The sequence below is a fragment of the Hemiscyllium ocellatum genome, chromosome 3 (genome assembly GCF_020745735.1).
Source record: "Hemiscyllium ocellatum isolate sHemOce1 chromosome 3, sHemOce1.pat.X.cur, whole genome shotgun sequence".
Classification (NCBI taxonomy): domain Eukaryota; kingdom Metazoa; phylum Chordata; class Chondrichthyes; order Orectolobiformes; family Hemiscylliidae; genus Hemiscyllium; species Hemiscyllium ocellatum.
This window is the reverse complement of record NC_083403.1, coordinates 128,202,616-128,221,714: the sequence shown is the minus strand read 5'-3', so window position 1 is coordinate 128,221,714 and position 19,099 is coordinate 128,202,616. Positions and strand designations below refer to the sequence as shown.

Genomic DNA, 19,099 nt, shown 5'->3' with positions numbered 1-19,099 from the left:
TTTTCTGGCCCCTCAAGGAGCCTAATATCGATGGTGGCAATGCTCATTGAGAGAGGTGCGATCTCTCTTTTACACACCTTTGCCCTCATTCCTCTTCTACATGCCACTTTTCATAAAGTGAAGGCGCCGGTGTGGAACTGGGCTGACAAAGTTAAAAATCACACAACACTAGGTTACAGTCCAACAGCTTTAATTGGAAATACTAGCTTTCAAAGCATTGCTCCTTCATCAGGCAGCAGTGCTCTGAAAGCTAGTGCTTCCAAATAAACCTGTTGGACTATAATCTGGTGTTGTGTGATTTTTAACATTTTTCATAAAGTTATTCCCTCTTCTCTTAGGGATCTCGAACTTTATTTCCTGAAGCCTTTTATCGGTCCTTGCAGAGTCTTCCTTGATCACCGATAGCTCACTATTTTCTACCTGTAACTGGTTTCCCTTCTTTTCAATTAGATTTGATTCATTATTCACATGTGCCTAAGTGCAGTGAAAGGTTTTGTTCTGCATGCAGTGCAAGCAGATCATAACATACAAAGATCATAGAGTGATTGAATAGAGCGAGGAATACAAAGTTACGGCTACAAAGAAATAATTTTTACAGACTTAGAATTAAAGTCTAAAAGTGCAGAAAGATCGTACAAAATGTGAGAATAAGATTGCTGTAGGGAGCTCACAAAGAGTCTATCTGTGTCGGCATCATCTTGAATCTTAGCCTTGTTTATCATTCCAGAGTATTGAACCAGCTTCCGAATGGTATTTTGCTTCTGCAGTTCTCCGCCTGCCTTAATGCAGCTTCCACAGCTGCTGCTGCTCTCCGTTCGGTAGCTGCCCTTTTAGTTGCTGATTGTCTATGTCTTCTCCAAGCAATAATACTCTTCAGGTGGTAAACTCACTGACCTGAATATTCTTCATTATCTCTGGCTGACAAGGTGGAGTCCAATCCAGAACACTTTTAAAGATGACCCCTCCTGGTATCTTATTGTTATTTGCCACATCTACCGGTACATGACACCATTACTGGTGCCCTCTCTATTATATTACAACCAAAACTGGAGAAATCCAATATCACTTTGGTCCTTCTACTCCAAAGATCACAACATAAAATAAAAATACTTTTTGCAGTTTCTATGGTGACCAATTAAATATTATATTTATGTCAGGTTTCAAACAAAACAAACTATCGAGTTTCCTAATAAACACAATTATGAGTTTATTGTCTAAGCAAAATTTAGTCAATAAAGATGGAATAATTGGTTAATATACATAGTCAGTAATGTAGGAGTATAAATGTTATCCCTCTAAATGTCCTGACAACACATGCACATGGGTGCAAACACTTGGATGAAAATAATACTGATTAGCAAGGTTAGATCTCATAGAATACAAGGGGAATTAGCCACTTGGATACAGAGCTGGCTTAAAGGTAGAAGACAGAGGGTGGTGGTGGAGGGTTGTTTTTCAGACTGAAGGCCTGTGACCAGTGGAGTGCCACAAGGATCAGTGCTGGGCCCTCTACTTTTTGTCATTTACATAAATGATTTGGATGCGTGCATAAGAGGTACAGTTAATAAGTTTGCAGATGACACCAAAATTGGAGGTGTAGTGGACAGCGAAGAGGGTTACCTCAGATTACAACAGGATCTGGACCAGATAGGCTAATGGGCTGAGAAGTGGCAGATGGAGTTTAATTCAGATAAATCCGAGGTGCTGCATTTTGGGAAAGCAAATCTTAGCAGGATTTATTCACTTAATGGTAAGGTCCTATGGAGTGTTGCTGAACAAAGAGACTTTGGAGTGCAGGTTCATAGCTCCTTGAAAGTGGAGTCACAGGTAGATAGGAACGTGAAGAAGGCATTTGGTATGCTTTCCTTTATTGGTCAGAGTATTGAGTACAGGAGTTGTGAGGTCATGTTGTGGCTGTACAGGACATTGGTTAAGCCACTGTTGAAATATTGCATGCAATTCTGGTCTCCTTCCTATCGGAAAGATGTTGTGAAACTTGAAAGGGTTCAGAAAAGATTTACAAGGATGTTGCCAGGGTTGGAGGATGTGAGCTATGGGGAGACGCTGAACAGGCTGGGGCTGTTTTCCCTGGAGTGTCAGAGGCTGAGGGGAAATCTTATAGAGGTTTACAAAATTATGAGGGGCATGGATAGGGTAAATAGACAAAGTGTTTTCCTTGGGTTCGCGGAGTCCAGAACTAGAGGGCATAGGTTTAGGGTGAGAGGGGAAAGATATAAAAGAGACCTAAGGGGCAACTTTTTTCACACAGAGGGTGGTACATGTATGGAATGAGCTGCCAGAGGAAGTGGTGGAGGCTCATACAATTGCAACATTTAAAAGGCATTTGGATGGGTATATAAATAGGAAGGGTTTGGAGGGATATGGGCCGGGTGCTGGCAGGTGGGACGAGATTGGATTGGGATATCTGGTCGGCATGGGCGGGTTGGACTGAAGGGTCTGTTTCCATGTTGTACATTTCTATGACTCTATAATAAAACATATTTTTGTACAGAGATTGACTTTTTGAAAGAAACAAGCTTTGATCAATGCATTCACGAAAGCAACTGGATAATGTGTAGGATGTTCCAGATTCTGTTGCTCTGATGTTCTGGCACATGCAGTCAAGTCACTAATCATGTACAGTCATCTCTGAAGTCTTGTAGACACAGCTTTCTCAGGAAATACAACATCAAGATGTCATTTAAATCGTTCATTCAAACAAAAACACGTTTCACCTTGAACTAACGTAATGCAGAAATGGAAGAGATTAGCTAGACAGTTTGTTCACAGCAAGCTTTCATAGTTTCATAGTGATAGAAGCAGGAGTAGGCTATTGGGCCCATCGAGCCTGCTCCGCCATTCATTAAGATCATGGCTGAGCTATCCATCGTCACAGCTCCTCCTACCTGCATCATCCCCATAACCCTTAATTCCCTACCATGCATAAACTCATCCAACTGTGTCTTGAATACATTTAATGAAGCTGCCTCTACTACTTCCTTGGGCAGAGAATTCAATAGATTCACTACTCTTTGGGAAAAACAGTTCCTCCTCATCTCTGTCCTAAATCTACTCCCCCTAATCTAGAGATCATGTCCCCTAGTCCTAATCTACAAACAGAAACAACTTGCCTGCCTCTATCTTATTTATCCCTTACATTATTTTATATGTTTCTATAAGATCCCCTCTTAATCTTCTAAATTCTAGTGAATACAGTCCCAGGCAGCTCAACCTCACCTCATCAGATAACACCCTCATCTCCGGAATCAACCTGGTGAACCTCCTCCTCACCTACTCCAAAGCCAGTATATCCTTCCTCAAGTAAGGAGACCAGAACTGCGCACAATATTCCAGGTGCAGCCTCACCAACACCTTGTACAATTGCAGCAAAACCTCCATGCTCTTAATTCAATCCCTCCAGCAATGAAAGCCAATATTCCATTTGCCCTCCTGATTACTTGTTGAACCTGCAAATCAACTTTCAGTGATTCATGTACGAGCACTTAAGTCACTCTGCACAACAAGCTTTGATCTTTCACCATTTTAATAATACTCTGACCTACTATTTTTCCTTCTGAAGTGGATAACCTCACATTAACCAACATTGTACTCCATCTGCCAGCCCCTTGCCCACTCACCTCACCTATCTAAATCTCTCTGCAGACCCTCCACATTCTCTGCACAGTTTGTCTTTCCATTCACTTTAGTGTCATCAGCAAACTTGGATACATTACACTCAGTCTACTCTTCCAAATCATTTATATATCTCATGAACAGTTGTGGACCCAACACTGACCCCTGTGGCACCCCACTCACCCCTGATCTCCAGCCAGAGAAACACCCATTTAGCCCAACTCTCTGCTTTCTATTGGTTAACCAGTCCTCTATCCATGCAAGTACATTCCCTGCCACTCCACGCATTCTTATCTTATGGATGAGTCTTTTAGGTGGCACCTTATCGAACGCCTTCTGGAAATCGAAGTATACAGCACCCTCCTGTTCCCCTCCATCCACCGTGCTTGTTACATCCTCAGGTTTGTCAGTCACGACCTTCCCTTCAATTCCTGCAAGATTTCCTCCAATTCAACTTAATAAAGGTGGGCGCCCCTCCAAATCAACTTGCTCTCTGCAGGCTTTCCTACAATTCAGCTGGTTCTTAGCAGGCTTTACCTGAACCAGCTAAAACAAGAGCCTTTTCAAGACAATCCTACTGTTCAAAACAGCCCAGGATCACCAGCAGTTATCACCAGTCATGGAAATATGGCTAAAAATATTCAGTGAACCTTCATTATCATATTTTAAGAAACCATCTCAGATACGTTCAGAAAACTTGAAATGAATTCTTTATTTCCACAACCTTCAAAACAAATTTGCAGAACAAATTTTAAAATTTACTGATGACACCACTGTTGGATCTTAAACAATGACGAGACAGAGCACAGGAAGGAAATAGACAGCTTAGTGGCATGATGTACAGACAACAATCTCATCCTCAATGTCAGCGAAACAAAACAGCTGGTCATTGACTTCAGCAAGTGGAGTGGTGAATACGCCCCTGACTGTATCAATGGTGCTGAGGTGGAGGTGCTCAAGAGCTTCAAGTTCTTAGGAATAAATATTACCAACGAGCTATCCGGGTCCACCCGTGTCGATGCTACCATCATGAAAGTGCATCAATGCCTCTACTTTCTCAGAAAGCTAAGGAGGTTCAGCATATCCACAATAACTCTGACTAATTTTTATAGATGTACCATAGAAAACATCCTATCCGGATGTAAAACAAAGCTTAGTATGGCAAGACAGCAAGAAATTAGAGAGTTGTGAATACAGCACGGTCCATTATAAAAATCAGCCTTCCTTCCATTGACTCTGTCAACACCTTCTGCTGCCTTGAGAAAGCAGCCAACTTAATCAAAGACCCCTAACATCCAGTTATACTCTCTTCCACCCTCTTCTATTGGGCAGGGGATACAGAAGTTTGAAAATACGTCCCAACAGACTTCAGAAGAGCTTCTTCTTCACTGTTATCAGAATTATGAACGGACATCTCATATATTAAAACTGAACTTTCTTTGCACCTTCTCTATAGCTGTAACCCTATATTCTGCATTCTGTTCTATTACCCTGACTACTTTTGTAAGTATGATTTGTCTAGTTAGCACGCAAAAACAATACTTTTCTCACATGTATCGTGGTACATGTGGCAATAATAAAAATCAAGTCAAGAAAGCTAATTTTATTACTTTTACTGATATTTCAGTCAGGAACTATTAAAATAACTGCTACATAATTTGGAAATTTGCAAATGATCCAACTTGGAATTATTGTGAACCAGCAAGAAGATTCTAGAGATTTTCAAAGAGGTTAGTAGAAAGAATGGACAAGTGGCAGATGAAATTTTATGTGGTGAAATATGAAGAGATTTGTCTCGGTAAGAAGAAAGCAAAGAAACAATATAAAGGATACAATTCTAAATGGGTAGTGGAGCAATGCAACCTGGAAGTATATGTCCAAAAGTCATTGGAGGTGGCATGACTGATTAAGAAAAGAGTTAAAATTACTAAGACATAGAGCACCCTGGAGTTAATTAACTGGGTCAGAAAAAAAAGAACCAAAGCATTTGATTTTTAAATGTCAATGTTGGATCCATCATTGCTGTCATGAAGAAAATCGATGTATAGCATTCCATGACTGACATACCACAATGCAGCATAATTGTAATGTTCAAAACCAATGTTCAATATTTTGGTTAAAATTTGTACATCTACTGAGCTACATTGACATGAAATACACACCTAAAGGTCCACCAGGTAAAACAGAAATGAAGTATCCTGACAGTTCTTTCTTGCCTTCAAGGCACTGATTGACAGATATGCCAGCTCGCTTACCTAACATATTTTGTCAGATTTGTCTTAGAGTCATAGAATCATAGAGATGTACAGCATGTAAATTTTATTACGCTTCAAAGATTGAAGTTTCCTGATCACATGGACAACGTGACCAGGCTATGTGGCTGTTAATTATTTAATCCATCGTAACCTGATCACTGTATCCATGCATCCAGATTATTATTCCAAAATACAAATCATATTCCAATGTTTACATTGAAGGGAACAGCTGAGCCAGAGTTAGGTCAGCTTTAGACACTCCTATTATGTTTTACACTAGCATCAGTAAATATTCAGAAAAAAATAACAGCCCCTCAAGCCTACCATACTATTCAACAGGATCACGGCTGATCCGACTTCAACACCTCCTTCATGCCAATTCATCACAGCCCTCAATGTCCCCTATAGTTCAAACATCTCTATCCTATCTCTTTCAGTAGGGTAGCAAATTCCAGACAGTCTTTACACTCTGGGAAAAGAAATTCCTTCGCATTACAGTTTTCAATGAACATCCCCTCCCTTACTGTGCAACCATGTTCCCTACTTTGAGATTTCCTCACTTATGGAAACATTTTCTCATATCAACCCTGTCAATTCCCCTCAGACTCTTGTACATTTCAATAAGATTACTCTTCATTCTGCTGAACTCTGATGAATGAAGGCCAAACCTGTTCATTTTTAAGAAGTCAACTCCCTTCATTCCAGGATTCAGCCTAATGACTCTCTTCTGTGCTGCTTCCAGTACCAGGTCATTCTTAAAAACATACCAAAACAGTACACAGTTCTCCAGGTGCTACCTCCCCAATGCTGTCACGTACAGGTGTAACAAAACCTGCTTATTTTAAAACCCAACCCCTCCCAAAAATGTCTAAATTTCTACTTGCCTTCTCAACTACTTGTTGTACCTGCATCTGGTTTCATTCACAAAAATACCCAGATCCCACTGCGCTGCACCTTTTTTTAGAATCTCTCTCTGTTTAAATAATGGTCCACCTTTTGATTCTTCCTCCCAAAGTGAATGATCTCACATTTCCTTCTGGCCTTGGGAGGCAATGGCCCAGTGATATCATTGCTAAACCCTCAATTTAGAGACCCAGGTAATGTGAATCCTGCCATTGCGGGAGGTGGAATTTGAATTCAATTAAAATTTAGCATTGAGAGTTGAATGATGACCATGAAATCATTATCAGGAAAACCCATCAGGCTCACTTATGTCTTTTAGGGAAGGAAACTGCCATTATTACCTGGTCTGGCCTAGATATGACTCCAGAACTGTCCTCTAGGTAGTTAGGAATGGACAACAAATGCTGGCCTAACTAGTGACACCCACATCCTGTGAATGAATTAAGCCCCTCTATATCCCCTTGCAGATCTTTTATGTCCTTATTGTAATAAGCCCTCCCAATTATTTTTATATCATCAGCTAATGTGGACACATTTTATTCTGCACCCTCCACCAAGTCACTAATATTAACTGTAAATAATTGAGACCACAGCACTGATTTTTGTGATATTCCATGAGTTACATATTTCCAACCTGAAAAAGATCCATTCACCCACAGTCTGTCTCCTGTACGTTAACCAATCCTCAGTCCATGCTAACACATTATCTCCAATACCATGAACCCCTACCTTGTGCAATAATCTTTCTGTGGCATCTTCTCAAATGCCTTTTGGAAATCTCCTTGATCAACTCTGCTTGTTGCACCTCCAAAAGGTCTCTACCATATATGTCAAATAAGATTTCCCTTTGCAAGACAATGTTGATTGTATTTAATTGAATTAAGTTTTACTAAACATCCTGACATTTCTTCCTTAAAATTGGACTCAAGCATTTTCCCATTGATAGAAAATTGGACTCAAGCATTTTCCCATTGATGGATGTTAGTCTAGAGTTTCCTGCTTTCTGACTCCCTCCCTTCTTGCACATTGATGTCGCATTCCTCCTGGAATCCAGTGAGTTCTGGAATATTTTGACCAATGTCTCCACTGCCTCTGCAGCCACTTACTTTCAGGTCATCAGGTCTCGGTCCATTGACCCATCTGCCTTTAGTGCCATAGGGTCTTCATTGACTTCTTCTGTTTGTTTTACACCAGTGTATTCATCAACTGCTGCTGCCCAGCTTAGACTGATTTCTGTTCTCTTATATATTTTAGACAGGTTCAACTTTGTCAGATGTTTTGGTTTAGAGGTGAGGACTGCAGATGCTGGAGATCAGAGTCGAGAGTGTGGTGCTGGAGAAGCACAGAAGGTCAGGCAGCATCCGAGGAGCAGGAGAATCGATGATTTGGACTTAAGCCCTTCAACAGGAGTTGTTCTGGTTTCTGTTTTTTGTTTCATTGGAATCTGAGAGTTAGCTCCCTGTTTATGTTTACCCATTCTGTTACCTTTCCATCTTCTTTCCAATTCATTTTCTGCTTTAGTTAGGTTCTGCCTCAAAAATACAAAATAAATTTTAAAAATGGATTTGCTAACACCAGTTTCTTGGACCTGATGAACTACATCCTAAAGCATTAAAAGAGCAATAGGGGATTCCATAGTAAGGGAATCAGGCAAATGCTTCTGCAGTAGTCAAAGCAACTTCAGGATGGTATGCTATTAGAGGAAAGAGTGTTTTGGAAAGGCAGCAAGATATTCATCCAGGGGAAGCTGATTTTATTGAGGTTGTCTTCCACAGTAGTAGCAATGACTTAAGGAAGAATGGAGACTGGGTCCATAAAGGCAATTTCAGGGAGGAGATTGAAAGACCGGACCTCAGAATTATTCCCAGTCCCAACAGTCAGTGAACATTAACATATGAGAGTTGTGCGATTGGACATGTCGCTGTAAAACTGTTGTGGGATGGTAAGCATCAGATGTCTGCTGGTCACGCAATTTGACAAATTTATTAAATTTCTTTCAGGATGTAACATGCAGATAAACAGGAACCAAAATGTATAGTGCATTTGGATTTCCAAAGGCATTCAATAAGATGTCACATAAAAGGTACGAGCCCACAGTACTGGCGGTAATATTTTAGCATGGATAGAGGACTGGGTAACTGACAGGGAACAGGGAATGTAGATAAATAGGTAATTTTCAAGTTATAAAATTATAACTAGTGGAGTGCCACATAAATGACTATTGGGTCCTGAAATATTTACAACCTATATTAACAGCTTGAATGAAGGAATCTATATATTTCAGCTAAATTTGATAAAAGGTAGATAGGAAATCAAGTAGTGAAGAAGATAGAAATAGTTTGCAAGTGATAGAGTTGAGTGTGTGACCAAAATTTGGTAGAATGAGCACATTAAATCCTCTCTATCCATGAGATCATGACTTGTGATTTTGCCTTTCCACGCCAAAAAGTAGCAATTAAATTTAACAACTCCAGGCAAACGATTTGTAACCTGTTTTTAACAAGCTCCACACTGGCCATCTTCACCAGTCATGGGGATTCTCAGAAACAGAACCCTTGCACATTCGAAGGACTGACTGTATATTGCACAAAGGCATGAGACTGTCCACTTTGACAGAATGAATAGATCAGCAGAGTATTATTTCAATGGAGAGAGACTAAAGTTGCTGCAGTGCAAAGGGACCTGGCTGTCTTTGTGTATGAATCACAAAAAGTTAGCATCAGGCTACAGCAATAAAATGTGGATCTTTATTACAAGGGGGAGGGAATACAGGGCAGTGGTGAGATCACACCTGGAGTATTATGCACAGTTTTGATCTTCTTTCTCAACAAGGGATATACCTGCGTTAGACATTAACTCAATTTACTCCATTAACATTATAATCAAAAAACAACTGAAGGTACTAGATACTGCAAAACTCATGAGGACTGACAAAATTCCAGCAATACTGAAATCTTGTTTTTCAAAGCTGTTCCAGTACAGTTACAACAATGATATCTATTTGACAACTTGGAAAATTTCCCAGGTGCACTCTGTGTACGAAAAAAAGGACAAATTCAACCAAGCCAATTATTGCCCTACAAGTCTACCTTCCATCATCAGTAAAGTGATGGAGAGCTCATCAACAATGCTATCAAATTGCAAAGGAATTACCTGGTTTCCACCAGGGCTACTCAGTGCCAGACCTTTTTTTCGAAACAGTCTTGGTTCAAACACAAACAAATCAGCTGAACTCGAGACGTGAAGTGAGACTAACTGCACTTGATATTGAGGCAGCATTTAATCTAAAATGGTATCAAAGAGACTATTCAGAATGATGTGGATGAAGGAACTGAGGACATTGTTGCTAAGTTTGCAGATGACACAAAGATAGGTGGAGGACAGGTCATGTTGAAAAAGTGGGAAGGCTGCAGAAGGACTTAGACAGGCCAGGCGATTGGGCAAAGAAGTGGCAGATGGAATACAATGTGGGAAAGTGTGAGGTTATGCACTTCGGGTTAGGAAGCATGGGGGTGTAGTCTATTTTTTAAATGGGAAAAAATGAGGACTGTAGATGCTGGAGATCAGAGCTGAAAATGTGTTGCTGGAAAAGCGCAGTAGGTCAGGCAGCATCCAAGGAGCCCTGAAGAAGGGCTCATGCCCGAAACATTTATTCTCCTGTTCCTTGGATGCTGCCTGACCTGCTGCGCTTTTCCAGCAACACATTTTCAGCTATTTTTTAAATGGGGAAAGGCTTTGAAAATCAAAAGCACAAAGGGACTTAGGAATCCTCATTTAGGATTCTCGTAAGGTTAACATGCAGATTTGGTGGAGTTAGGAAGGCAAATGCAATGTGAGCATTCATTTTGAGAGGTTTAGAATGTACTGTTGAGGCTGTACAGCGCCCTGGTCAGACTGCATTTGGAATATGGTGAGCAGTTTTGGGCTCCAATTCTAAGGAATGGTGTAGGAAGGGTCCGGAGATGACTTACACAGAATGATCCCGCAGTTGAAGACTCTGAATTAGAAGGATGAGGGGGAATCTGATTGAAACTTACAGAATACTGAGAGGCATGGATAGAGTGGATGTGAAGAGGATATTTCCATGAGTAGGACAGATTGGGGACCAGTCTTAGAGTGAAGGGACAATCCTTTAGAATTGAGATGAGGAAGAACATCTTCAGCCACAGGGTGGTGAATCTGTCACAGAAGGCTGTGGAGAGAAATCATTGAATGTTTTTAAGACAGAGACAGATAGGTTCTTGAATAGTAAGAGGATCATAGGTAACAGGGACAATGCAGGAAAATAGGGTTGAAAAACATATCAGCCATGATTCAATGGTGGATCAGATCTGATGGGCCAAATGACCTAATTCTGTTCCTATATCTTATGAAAAAGATCCCATTTATGAAAATGGGATATGGGGGAACTTTTCCACTGGTTGGAGTCATACCTAACATAAAGGATACAGTTCTTGGAAGACAATTATCTCAGCATCAAGACACCACCACAGGTTTTTGTCAGGTTAGTATCCGAGGCCCATTTCACAATGATCTTTACTCCATCATTGGGTCAGAAGTGGAGATGTTCACAGATAATTGCTCGACATTCAGCATCATTCCCAATACCTCAGATTCTGAAGTTGTCCAAGTCATTACATACCAAGTCTCAGACGACATTCAGATTGGAACTAATTAGTGATAAGTAATATTTCTGACACACAAGTACCAGGTTGAAGACCTCCAACAAGAGGAAATTTAACCATCAACCCTTGGCATTCAATGGCATTATTCAATATCAACATCCCCATGGGTTATTATTGAGCAGAAACTGAACTGAGCTGGCCATACCAGTTCAGCATGCTCTGATATAACGGATAATTCAGTTTCTGTGTGATCCCGTATTATAAGAAAATTGTGTAATACCAGCACCACTTAAGCCAATGGGACTGGAATCGTGTTATAGCCAATAGAGGGAAGAAAAGCCCACTTTCTACAAATAATGGTCTAATTTATTCAATCACATTGTAGCCAATTCACATTGAAGGAACACATGTTATAGCAGAACCGACTGTACTGTAGCTATTAGAGCAAGTCAGAGACTAGGAATTCTGCAGTGAGTGACTCACCTCTAGTTTCCCCATTGCGGTCCATCATCTACAAACCATAACTCAGGAGTGGGATGGAATATTCTCAACATGCTTCGAGGAGTGCAGCTCCAACAACATACAAGAAGCTCTACACCAGGACAATCATGTGATTTGCACCACATCCACCATCTTTGACATTTGCTTCATTCACCATCAATGGACAGCAGAAGGACTGTGTATCATCCAGAAGATAACCTGCAATAACTCACCTTCCAAACCTGCAACCCTTATCATCTAGGAGGAGAAGGTCAGCCAATACATGGGATACCTACACGTTCCTCTCCATGCCATGCACCATTCTTGATGTGGAGGTGTCGATGTTGGACTGGGTTGAACAACGTCAACAATCACATGGCACCAGGTTAGCGTGCAATAGGTTTATTTGAAAACGCTAGCTTTCGGAGCGCTGCTCCTTCATCCTGGAACTATGTTACCATTCCTTAATTGTTACATGGTCAAAATCCTGGAACTCCCTTCTTAACAATACTGGTGGTGTCCCTACACCCCAAAGACTTCAGTGGTTAATGAAGCCATCTCACCACCAAGGGCAATTTAGGGTATGCCCGAATCTCATAACCAAATAAAAAACAGTATTCCAGAGAAGGTTCACTTGGCTGATGCCAGGGATGAAGGTGTCATTTTACTACAAAAGGTTGAGCAGGCTAGGCCTATACTCATTTGAGTTGAACTATCCCAGAATCTGAAGGGTCTGACACAGTTGAGGCTGAGTAGATGCTTCCCCTCGTGGGAGAAGCTAGAACTAGCAGACACAGTTTAAACAAAAGAGGTTTCCATTTTAAGCTGGAAATGAGGAGGGATTTCACCTTTCAGAGTGTCCTCAGACTTTGGAATTCACTTGACAGAGAGTAATGGAGGCTAGATTATTGAATGAAAGCGGGGGGGGGGGGGGAAGAGGATGGCAGAAGGCAAAAACAGAAATGAAGTTATGAACATATTCAAATTAACAGCAGAGCAGGCTCGATTCATCAAACGGTTTAAACCTGCACCTGTTTCTTTCATATTTCAAACCACACTAAAATAAATATCAGGCAGATATTATAATATGTTTCAGTAATTTTGTCTGCATTGATAAGACAGAAATAAATGTAACATTGTTGTTAATAATGGTGAACATTCATTCAGCCACCATGAAGATGCATTCTGTGAAAAAGCATTAATATAATACTGAACATTTACATAAGTATAGAAAGCTGATTATTCGAGAAATTAATTAGGGAGTTCTTCTGCTCTCACACTGCAACTTCAATGAGAAATCTGTGAAAACCCCAGAGAAACTGTATGTAAAAGTCAACAGTTTTAGCATTTTGGGCATTACTCTGCTAATCTCCATAAGACCATAAAACACAGGAGCAGAAACAGCCTATTCAGCCCATCAAGTCTGTGCATCCATTCAATGAGATCATGTTGATCTGATAATCTTTAACTCCACCTTCCACTCTCTTCCCAATAGCCCTGATTCCTTTACTGATTAAAAATCTGTCTCTCTCAGCCATGATCTTTATACTTAATGATCTAATCCCTACAGCCCCAACCATAAATAATTCCACAAAGTCAGAACCCTTTCAGGGAAGAAATTTCACCAAATATTACCTGCTGAACTTGTATGTTTGCTTTTTGTGATTTATATGCCAGGAGTCTCAAATCCCTATGTGCTGTGTCTTTCTGTAGTCTTTCTCCAGATAAATAATATTCAGCTCCTCTATTTTTCCTATCAATATGCATAACTTCACATTTCCCAATATTATATTCCTGTTGCACTTTCTTTGCCCATTTGCCTATCTACCTGTCTATATTCCTCTGCAGACTCTTTGAGTCATCCTCACAACTTGCCTGCCCATCTATTTTTGTGCCATCTGCATTCTTGGCTATTATCCATTCATTTTCCAAACCCAAGTCATTACTTATATTGTAAATAATTGTGGGTCCATCACTGATCCCTATAGCACTCTATTAGTTACAGGTTGCCATCTTGAAAATGTCATCCTTATCCCAACTTTGCCTTCTATTAGTTAGCCGCTCCTCTATCCATGCTAATATATTATCTCCAACATCATGGGCTCTTATGTTATTAAGCAGCCTAATGTGTGATACCTCATCAAACACCTTTTGAAATTCCAAATATGTCACATCCACTACTTCCCCTTTATCTATCCTGTTTGTTACCTCTTCAACTTATTCTAATAAATGTGTAAATAAAGGTTCACCCACGATAAATAGCTGGGAGTTAATCAGTAATTTTTACTGTTAAATGAATTTGTGCTGATAAATACTATGTTGCACTTGCAGTGTCACCACAAGTTATTCTGTTATGTGGTTTTATGCCCAAATCCATAAGTTTGGATTCAAGATAGACTGATTGAGAAGACTACAAGGACAAGAAGTGTTTTCAGACTTAGGCTTTTTTTTTAGAACTCTGTTTATTACATATTAAGCACTCTTATACATGGCAATTTGAGATCTACCAGGCTCTAATTTTACTGTTACATTATTGAAAGACTATTGTCTGCATGTGCTTCCCTCTTCATTCTAACTTAGCCCTAGCCACAAGGTGCTATGTATGCTCTGCAGGGAGCACCACCGTCACATATCGCAAGTTTGCTCCACAACCTTAAAGGCTTTTCACAACACCAATAAAGGTGCAGTGCAAAGATTGTAATAATATTGTTGCTAAATGGAAAGAAATGTATGCTAAATCAAAATATGATCAATGTAGCAGCTCAGTAATGTAGTAATGAGTCAGGTGTAAGCCACAGGCCACACAGTATTACAATGCACAGTGATTTTCATATTTCTAAAGACTTAGTAACTAGAAATTCAAGCAGAAGACACATGAGGGATACATATAACGGCTGCATCCTTTTTCCATAACTGCACCCAAATATATGAGATTGAGCTGCTCTGTAGACACCCAAAGTAATAAAGTTCACTGATTTTTATTTACTCTAGGATTATTTGAGCAAAATTAGTTTTCTGCATCATCAAATTCATCATGGATTTAATTTAGCCATAATTAAATGGTGCTAATAATTAACATGGACATTCAGGAACATACTGAAAGAGTTTATTCATCTTAAACAGGTTAGTCACTCGTGTGGACAATTAGGCTGCTGGTTAGCTTGTTTGCCTTTCTTTTTGTCCATTTGCCCCACTCCATAGTGCATTTATTGGCACAGTGGTAGTGTCCCTACCCCTACACCCAGAAAGCCTGGTTCAAGTTGCATCCCCCCAAGACATGTATCATAATGTACCTGAACAGAGCAAACTATCAACTTCATTTCACAAGTTGTCTGACATTTGGGAATGGCTTTGTGATGGCCATGGATTGCTTTAGAATGATTTTATTCTAGGTCTAGTAGATCTAATTTTGGAGCTTGAGAGGAAGAGTCCACTCAAAAAGCTAGAAGAAAGCAGCAGCAACTAAAAGAAGAGGCAGCAGGGTAAGATTACAGGTTTAGCACTTGAAGCAGTGTAACAGTTGCACTGGTATAGATATCCATTTTTAAAAATTACCAATTGATGAAGCCCTATTATTTTCTAGTTAATGAATTGAAGATATAAAACCTGGTGCTAAACATAGTGTACTTAAATTCAAGATAAAGAAAACAGAAATCAGATTATCAATATGGCAATTCTAGGACTATCTGCCACTTTGTAGTATTTTCTCATTCTCCAATTTTCAAAATGTTCATCCTCAGTGTGCCGTTTAAAGAATGTGCAAGATTGTCATCAATTACTTATGTTATGTATGCAGAAAGGTATTTGTAATCAGAAAATATTATTCCCAGTTGTTTGAAATTTAATATTCAATTTCATCTAATTGAAATACTACTGTTCAAGCAGAGATCAAGTTTTAAATTTTGACAATATTCGAAATTCAGGACTAGTGAATTCAAGACAAACAGAGTTAGCATGGCTTCATGAAAGGGAAATCGTGCCTGACTAATTTATTAAAGTTTTTTGAGGAAGTCTCAACCAGAGTAGATTGACCGGACTCAGTAGATGTGTTGTGTTTGGACTTCCAGAAGGACCTCACAAAAATTCAAGTCATAACAGCCCACAGTATTGGAGGCAGTAATTTGCATAGACAGTATATTGGTATAGACAGAAAATTGGCTCATGGTCAGGAAATAGTGAGTAGTGACAAGAGGTTCTTTTTACAGGTTAGTGACCCATGACCAGTAGAGTTCAATAGGGACCAGTGCTCGGACCACAATGGTTTACAACATCCTATAATGACTTGAAGGAAGAGGATGCAATGTAGCCAAATTTACAGATACAAAAATAGGTGGAAAGGCAAGTTGAGAAAGGGATACAGACAGAGTTTATAGAGAGATATTGATGTTTCAAGTAAGTTGGCAAAAAGTTTGCAAATTAAGTATAATGCAGGAAAGTGTGCAGTTCTTCATTTTGGAAGTTGAGAGCAAAAGATTATTTAATTGGAGAAATACTGCAGAAAGCTGCAACACAAATGGTCTTGGGGGAGACTTGTACATGAAACACAGAAGGCTAGCGCACAGGTGTAGCAGGTAATGAGAAAGCAACGGTAGAATGATGGAATCAAGGGGATTTGAGTATAAGAGTGGGCAAGACTTACTCCAACTGTATAAGTTGCTAGTCAGATCACACCTGGAGTACCGTGAGCAATTTTAATCCCTTTATTGATTAGAATTGGAGTTCAGAGAAGGTTCACTAGGATGATCCCCAGTATGGAAGGACTGTCTCATGAGTAAAGATTGAACAGTTTGGGATTTCACTCACTGAAGTTTAGAAGATTAAGAGGTGATCACAATGAAATGTATGGGATTCTTAAGAGGCTTGACAGGGTAAATGCCGAGAGGATGCTTCCCTTCACGGGAAGAGTCTATGGCCAGAGGCATTATCTCAGAATTTAAGATTGAGATGAGGATGAATTTCTTCTCTCAGAGAGTTGTAAGTCTTTGGAACTCCTTGGCACAGAAAGCAGTGGGGCTGAGATTGATAGATTCTTGATAAGTAGGGAAATCAAGAGTTTAAAGGGAGGGTAGGAAAGTGGATGTGAGGAATTTTGAATCAGCCCTGATCCGATGGAATGATGGAGCAGGCTGTTCCTATTTCTTATGGTGTTATAGTAATCCTTCAGTCGAAGTATAAGCTCTATGTAAGTATTGCAGAGCCAGTTATCACATTGATGCCATTATCAACTGCAAAGCATTATGCAACAAAAATCGAGTATTGGTATTATTCCTGAATGAGACTTTACAAAATAAAACATGCACTGATTGACAAAATAAAGCATACCTGTTAGGAGACATATACCAGAAATAAGGATTTAGGCTTAAATGCATATCTTTTTTTTAAGTACAGCATAAGAGATTGACGTACAACAAGTTTACGCACCGACTGTATTGCAGGGCACCTAAATGCAGTGCCTTTTTGAATAATGTACATCATCCATCTTTCAAAGCTGCTGCATCTTGTTCAGTAACATTCGTCTTTGAAAGGTGTATATGACATTATATTTTACAGAACCCACCTCCATTCGCTAATAGGTTCTCTTGAGCTTTATCCTTCGAATCTTCCATAATATCCGCTGTGTACTGCGCCAGCTTCTTTACAATGCTTAAACAAAAACACATGCAAACAAAACCAACTCTAAGTAACTGATAGAAAACATGGTTAGGAGTCTTTAAAATACATATTTAAATGAGTAAAAGAATAAATCGCGGCAAAAAGTTAACTGCTGCTGTAAAACCCATCTCAGATATGTGACGCTTCTAAACAGGCTATGTTCTTTTCCTTTGTTTACTTCATCTCAAACCCCTCCCACCCTCACTCCTCCACACATTGCACATCGGGCTCAAAAAGGGACAGAGGTGATCCAGACAACTACAGGCCAGACAGCCGAACACTGGTAGTGGGAAAAGTTTTAAGGCAATAAACAGAGTCAAAATTGCCACTTGAAAAATTATGGGTTAATGAATGACAGCACAAATTTGTTAAAGCCAAATTATTTTTGACCAATAGAATTATTTAGTGAAGGGAGAAGAATGGTATGGATTTTCAAAAAGCATTTTATAAACCAGCACAATTGAGCAAAACTGAAGCCCATGGAATTAAAAAAGGCAGTTGTAGTGTGGATACAAACTTGGCTAAATAACAAACAGTAAAATGTAGTGGTGAATTATACAAACTTGCAGGACGTAATCAGTAGTGTTCCTCCCGGTGATTGATATTTCAAGAACTAATTCTTTTTTTGTTAGCCATATTATTGATCTCAGGTTGAATGTACAGCACACAATATCAAAACCCGCAGACAACATGAAGCTCAGAAATGCAGTGGATGAGGAGGATTGGAACCAAGTTAGGATGGCAAAGAGAGATTGGTAAAATGAGCAGACATCTTGCAGATACAATTTTATGCAAAGTAGCAATACATTATTAGAGAGAACAAAGAGGGGCAATACAAATTAAATAGTACAATTTTAAAGCAAGTGTTGGAACAACTTTTTTTACTAATTCACTTTTATAAATAATTACTAGAAAAAATATTACTTTTTTAACATATAAAAGTTAAAATGTAAACTTTGGTGAAAGCATATTGCTACACAGGTCTTGAATTAAACAAACAATACCCACGCAAAAAAATGCAATCAATCAAATGAAAAAGTACCTTCAAACAAAAAGGCACTCCATTAAAAAGCAACATTTACATCCATTATTTAGTCAGAACCTTGGAGAATACAGTTTAAAACATTGTTCCTAATATGTTTAAGTAATGCTAGGATTATTTCAACATTATTAACAGATTGATTGAAAAAAGTGGAATCAGTTTTATAAGAGCTTTAAAATGGTATTTGCTCTTAATGTAACAAAATAGAAACCTATTGGTAATCTCGAGTATGAGAAGCATAATAAGGCTATTGTTACTTAGTTCTTCTAGTGGACTTGTCAGAGGCTGCAAAATTCATCAGGAGCAATTTACACTGGGTTATGGCCTTACTTGGACTGTTAGGATGAATAATTTACAAAGCAAGATGCAACTTATCAGAGGGCACAGGATAGGTGATGACATAATCCTTAATTGGCAAATCACATATTCAACGGGGAAGAGGTTTACAGCCTTCTGAAGATGGCTTCTGGGAGTGGAGGTGAGATCCAAGTTTGAATTCTTGGATTCCT

The 19,099-nt window shown here is 39.4% G+C and overlaps 1 protein-coding gene across 2 annotated transcripts in view; it reads right to left on the bottom strand.

Annotated features, from left to right (window-relative positions):
- LOC132834522 (V-type proton ATPase subunit C 1-A-like) overlaps positions 1 to 19,099 on the bottom strand; it is a 68,894-nt gene that overhangs the window by 43,019 nt on the left and 6,776 nt on the right. For both annotated transcript variants that reach the window (XM_060853445.1, XM_060853450.1), the window contains exon 5: positions 17,454 to 17,539. In XM_060853445.1, the coding sequence (XP_060709428.1) occupies positions 17,454 to 17,539 (86 nt within the window). The remainder of the gene's footprint in view (positions 1 to 17,453; positions 17,540 to 19,099) is intronic.